The 6,522-nt window shown below is 41.2% G+C and overlaps 1 protein-coding gene across 1 annotated transcript; it reads left to right on the forward strand.

Moving 5' to 3' along the window:
• Positions 1-3,081: 3,081 nt before the first annotated feature.
• LOC116906846 (prostaglandin reductase 1-like) lies at positions 3,082-4,235 on the forward strand. Its single transcript, XM_032909741.1, has one exon. It carries the CDS (start codon positions 3,134-3,136, stop codon positions 4,121-4,123), a length of 990 nt encoding a protein of 329 aa, XP_032765632.1. The 5' UTR covers positions 3,082-3,133; the 3' UTR covers positions 4,124-4,235.
• Positions 4,236-6,522: the final 2,287 nt, after the last annotated feature.

The raw sequence follows: 6,522 nt of genomic DNA on the forward strand, positions 1-6,522 counted from the left end.
TTTTGGGTCTGGAAAATGCCTTCCAGAAATTCACAGGAAGGGAGGGAGGGAGGGGGAAAAAGAATAGAAAAGAGAAAAAATGAAAATGATAGCTTTAAATCTTAAAATAACAAAAATTATATAAGAATATATATGAAAATGTGTTCTCACCATTGTTTTAATTTTCATTTTTATTATTAACCCATAGTACTGAATCTACAGTCATGTGCCTGACATCATAGTTTGATCTTCAGCACAGTTTCTATTCATCTCTTCTGCCTATTTTCTAGCTTTTAAAAAGTTTTTAAAATTAGCATATGTTAATTATACATAATGGGCTTCATTATGGTATTTTCAGACATGTACATCGTGCATTTGATCTTATTCATTCCACCATTAACCTCTTCCCCACCCCCACCCCTTTCTCCTTCCTTTTCTCAACTAGGCCCTTTCTGGTTTTTCTAATTTTATTATTGTTAATTAATAACAACAACAACAATAATAATAATTTTGTGGGACAGGGAGAGAAAGAGAGACAGAGGCAGAGAGAGGCATGCAGAGACTGGGTAAATTTCATCATGATTACAGTACATGGATGAGGAATGATTACAAATATATGGATAACTCTCTAGTGGCTATAACAGTGTAGAAGTTGTCCCTTTCTCAGCAATGATCAACTTCATATAAATCCTCAGGCAGGGGTGAGCTCTCATGACTAGCCCACCCCGCCTCCCTCAAGTCTGCAATTTTAGCTGCCATGAATCAAGTGTGCAATGACCACACCATGCCTGGATGACAGGATGGTGCCACATCATGCCTGGATGACAGGATGGCTCCACACCACTCCCCGGCTTCCTCCAGCTCTCAGCTTATCATGATATTCCCTGGCCTTGGAGGGTGTGCTTCAGATGTTTTATTCAGAATTGGACATTCAGTAGCCATTTATTCTCAGCATTTTGAAGTGATGAGTCTCTGTAGTTACTTTTGTCCATTACAAAAACCAATATCCCTAACAAAAGCCGACAGAAGCAGTAATCTAGGAGCATAAACACAATTATTTAGACAAGACTTAGACATTATTTCCATTTAGCAAAATAACCGTCAATGCTTCCCGACGAGAGCCTATGATCTCCCTAGCTATGTGATTTTGACCAGGTCAGATATAAATTCCTCTTGTGGAGTGGGACTCAAACCCTAATTTGTCATGTTTTATTTTTTATTATTTTACTTTGGAGATATGAAAGTTCTTTGTATGTTCTGGGAACAGAATCTTTGCCAAATATATAGTTCTCTATTTATCTCCTAGTGTATGGTTCATGTTCAAGCATTAGCCCCCAGTGTACAGTTCATGTATTTATTTTCTTCACAACACTTTTCACAGGACAAAAAGGTTTTTAACATTTTTACAGTTGTCAAACTTAGTATCTGTCTTAGGGCTTTATTGCTTTGAAGAGACACCATGACCAAGGTAAGTCTTATAAAGGACAACATTTAATTGGGGCTGGCTTACAGTTTCAGAGGTTCAATCCATTATCATCATGGCAGGAAGCATGGCAGCATCCAGGCAGGCATGGTGCTGGAGGAGCAGAGAGTTCTACATCTTGATCTGAAGGCAACCAGAAGAAACTCTCTATTCTACACTGGGAGCCCTCAAAGCCTACCTACACACTTCCTCCAACAAAACCACACCTATTCCAACAAGACCACTTCTCCTAATAGTGTCACTTCCCATGGGCCAAGCATATTCAAACCACCACAATACCTTTCTTTCAATAATTTGTAAACTCACTGGCTAGAAAGTTAGGCTAGAGAGAACAACACAGACTCATAAAGACTTCCGGAAGATATTCTGTGGCCAACAATGGCCAACAATGTTTTATGAAAGGTATACAAACAAATTCCACAAAGATAGGATGAACTTTCAACAAATACAGCACAATAATTAATAATTTCTTTTTATTTTCATCACACCCTTGAAAGGATGTACCATATTTTATTTATCCCTTTATCCACTGAAAGATTCAAATCATATAGTACTTAGGAATAAAGTTGTAAAAATAGATGTGTGGGTTTTAGAATGAACATATGGCTTCATTTCTCATAAGAAATACTTAAAGTTGGATTGCTGGCCCAGTTATGTGCACATTTAGCTTCCTAAACAACTGCTAAACTGTTTTCTATAATTGTTACCCCATGTTGGATTCCTGTAAACACTTTACATTGAGTATCATCACCAACACTTGATGTTGGGAGTATTTTTAATTTTTCTCTTTTATTGTGGGTGAAGTAGCGTCGCATCAAGTTTGTTCAAGGGTGTGTTCCGTACTTGGAACAGAGCCCAAGGACCATGCTAGGGAAGTGCTCTACCATGAAGCTACATCCCTAGTCCATAGCATGGCTTTAATTTTCACTTTAATTTTCTACCATGTAAATATTTTGAGCAATGAATTGCATGAATAGTTGTTTAACATCTGCCCACTTTCTTTGGTGTAGTGTTTCAAATCTTTTATTCATTTTTGTTACTTTCTTATCTTCTTGTTAATGAATTGTGTATGCTCACTGCATTCCTCGGCTAAGCCATGACAGATATGTAAGTTGTGACTCCTTCACTGGGCGTGTGGCTTGTCTTTTCATTACATGCTCTGTGCCTTTCATTGGGTAGCAGACGTGCACAGCAGAAGTTACCTGTTTGGGTGAAGTCCAGTTAATCAATTGTTTTATTAATAATTGATATTGGAGTTGAGATATTTGCCTAACCCAGTGCCAGAATTATTTTCTGGTATATTTTCTTTTCATTTTTTTAAACTGTTTTGTATTTTACCTATTCTTGGTTAGGTTTTTCATGGTGTAATTCAAGTTGTTTTAAATATGTATATGCAACTGTTGCTAGTTCACCAACTCTCTAGCTTTGGCAAACACCCAGTTCTTTAATATTTCCAGTGAGTTTTTATTTTTCATCTAGTCTACCTTTTCACTTCTGTAGCTTTAACTTGGTTAGCTCAATTTTAAGTCTTTTCAGGGTGCTCGTTTTTATTTACTCAATTCTGCATTTGTTCCCCTAATTGCTTCACATTATTGTATATAAGAAAATACTTGGCAGAGCATTCAGAGCGGCCGCCCAGGAAGGAGTTTCTGTGAGACTGTGTTCATCAGGATGGTACAAGCTAAGAGCTGGACCCTGAAGAAGCACTTTGAAGGCTTCCCTACTGACAGTAACTTTGAGTTGAGGACGACTGAGCTCCCACCCTTAAATAATGGAGAGGTCCTGCTGGAAGCCCTGTTCCTCTCCGTGGACCCTTACATGAGAGTTGCAGCAAAAAAACTGAAGGAGGGCGACAGCATGATGGGTGAACAAGTGGCCAGAGTTGTGGAAAGTAAAAACTCAGCCTTCCCAACGGGAACGATTGTTGTGGCTTTATTAGGTTGGACATCACATTCCATTTCTGATGGGAATGGACTGAGAAAGCTACCTGCAGAGTGGCCTGACAAGTTACCACTGTCTTTGGCTTTGGGGACAGTTGGCATGCCAGGCCTTACTGCCTACTTTGGCCTGCTTGACATCTGTGGCTTGAAGGGTGGAGAAACAGTGCTGGTCAATGCGGCAGCCGGGGCTGTGGGCTCTGTTGTGGGGCAGATAGCTAAGCTCAAGGGCTGCAAAGTTGTTGGTACAGCCGGGTCTGATGAAAAGGTTGCCTATCTTAAGAAGCTTGGATTTGACGTGGCCTTTAACTACAAGACAGTAAAGTCATTGGAAGAAGCTTTGAGAATAGCCTCTCCAGATGGTTATGATTGCTACTTTTATAATGTCGGTAGAGAGTTTTCAAACACTGTTATACCACAGATGAAGACGTTTGGAAGAATTGCAATCTATGGCGCCATCTCTCAATACAACCGCACTGGCTCATGTCCCCCAGGCCCATCTCCAGAGGTCATTATCTATCAGCAACTCTGCATGGAGGGGTTCATCGTTACTCGGTGGCAAGGAGAAGTCCGCCAGAAGGCTCTGACAGAATTGATGAATTGGGTTTCAGAGGGTAAGATCCGGTATCATGAATACATCACTGAAGGATTTGAGAAGATGCCCGCAGCGTTCATGGGAATGTTGAAAGGAGACAATCTGGGGAAGACTATAGTGAAAGCATGAAAAAAAAAAATGGCTCACGGATGGCTTAACCATTCAGTACAAATGCATATGTAAAACGTAACTGCAAGGAGTTTGGCCTATCTAATAAAACATGGTGGGTTTTTTCCATCTGAAAAAAAAAAAGAAAATACTTATAGTTTAATAGTTTAACTCATGATGATTTTATGTGCATTGGCAACTTTATGCTATGATACCACGTTGAACTGATCTTACTTTTTGAGGTACCATGAGATGGAGTTGCTGCCACCCGAGGGCTACCTGAACTTCCTTTGAGAATCTGACTCTGGTGTAGGGGGTGTAGGTCTTCGATCCAACCTTGCTTTAAGCTTTGGTATTCCCCCTCCTCCCCCCAACTAAATGCTGACCTTTGCTTTTTTCTTGTTCATCGTTCTGGTTACAGCTTACCGCTTACTGTCTCCCACCCTGCCTTTAACCCAAGCCAAACCATTCAGTGTTGTGCCTTGCTTTGCCATGAGCTCAATGCTTGGAAAAGATCGGTTGTCTGATTCACCCAGGATCTAGTTATATTTTAATGAGTGTACTTTCCAGAATATTTATTAGACCTATTGCAGACAGCAGGGATCTGTTTTACCCCTCTACACTTTCTTTTTTAGAACCGTGCCTGGAAACAGTTGCAAACTGTTTCCCATCTGAGTATTTTAGCTCTATTTAGTGAGGATAAGAAACATCTTATTTAGGATCAAGTCCAAGTAAGTCTCAGGTGCTTTTCGCTTGCCTTCTTAGATACACAGCCAGTGAAATCATCTTCAGAAGGACCACAGGAAAAAACCTTCTGAAACCAAGCCAAGTGGTGGCAAAGCACAGATGGTCTCAGTCCTCCCTTCAGATGAAGAGCGGTGACTTTCTATTCAGTCACCATGGCAAAACTATGCTATCCCACAGTAAGAAGCTCTCGTGACTCCAGGCCTTTCCCTTCTATGAAAGGCAAATATGGTGAAGAGCTGGGAATCTGAAAACAGCTCCCTACAATAGAAATGTAATTCTCCTCCATCTTAGAGAAGCCAAGAAGGCAACCAAGAACTGATTCCAGGGTGGACGCTGCACCATCTTGAAATCGTAGTCAGAGCACAGAGTTGTAGCACCTATTCATGACCACCTTTCTAATAAGCAGGGTTTTTCCCCCCAATGTGTTTTGCATTTGGTCTTTCCAAATCTTTCTCAGTACAGAGCTTTCATTTTTTCTAAATAGTCAAGCCTCCTGCTCTGAGAAAAGAAATATTAATCGATTGAGTGTTTATTTGCTTTGAAATTTCTGTCACATCTCTGTTCCCCCTTCCTCTGAATGGACAGATAGGGCTAGCATTTTTAATAAAGACAACACTTTCTAACATTTGCTCCAAGTGTTCTGTGTTGCCATAGGATCACCAGATGAAATACAGAGTGCTAAAAAACCCACCACCACTGACCCTCCAAACAAACAAACAAACAAACAAACAAACAAACAAACAAACAACAAACCCCAAGCAAGATGGATCCTGGGAAAGACCAAATACAAAACACATTGAGAAAAAAATCCTATTATCATTAGAAGGTGGTCACTGACCTGGTGCTACAGTCTCTGCTCTGACTACCATTTCAAGATGGTGCAGAGCCCACTCTGGAATCAGTTCTGGGTTGCCTGGATAACAACAAAAACCCTCAGCAGCCCTAGCCAGAAACATTGTGTGGTGGTTTGAATGAAAATGTCTCCTGTGGGCTCTGGTGTTTGGTACTTAGTTCTATGTTGGATCTGTTTGAGAAGGATTAGAAGCTGTGACCTTTCTGGAGAAGGTGAGTCATTGGATGTTGGCTTTGATCTTTCTAACATTTCTATTGGCTATTTTTTAAATTTGCATTTCAAATGTTATCCCCTTCCCCCACCCAATCGCCCACCCCTTCCCGCCTCCCTATCCTGACATTCCCCTACACTGGGGGGTCCAGCCTTGACAGGACCAAGGGCTTGTCCTCCCTTTGGTGCCCAACAAGGCCATCCTCTGCTACATATGCAGCTGGAGCCATGGCTCTGTCCATGTGTACTCTTTGGATGGTGGTTTAGTCCCTGGGAGCTCTGGTTGGTTGGTATTGTTATTCTTATGGGGCTGCAAACCCCTTCAGCTCCTTCAATCCTTTTTCTAACTCCTCCATTGGGGACTGCGTTCTCAGTTCAATGGTTGGCTGCAAGCATCCACCTCTGTATTTTTCATTCTCTGGCTGAGCTTCTCAGGAGACAGCTATATCAGGCTCCTGTCAGCATGCACTTCTTGGCATCAGCAATGTTGTCTGGGTTTGGTGGCTGTATGTATATGGGCTGGATCCTCCGGAAGGGCAGGCTCTGAATGGCCATTCCTTCAGTCTCTGCTCCAAACTTTGTCTCCATAACTCCTCCTCTGAATATTTTT

Source organism: Rattus rattus, chromosome 8, assembly GCF_011064425.1.
Source record: "Rattus rattus isolate New Zealand chromosome 8, Rrattus_CSIRO_v1, whole genome shotgun sequence".
NCBI classification, from domain to species: Eukaryota; Metazoa; Chordata; class Mammalia; order Rodentia; family Muridae; genus Rattus; species Rattus rattus.

Coding starts and splice junctions, on each gene's coding strand:
- LOC116906846 (XM_032909741.1), top strand. CDS start 3,134: ATGGTACAAGCTAAGAGCTGGACCCTGAAGAAGCACTTTGAAGGCTTC.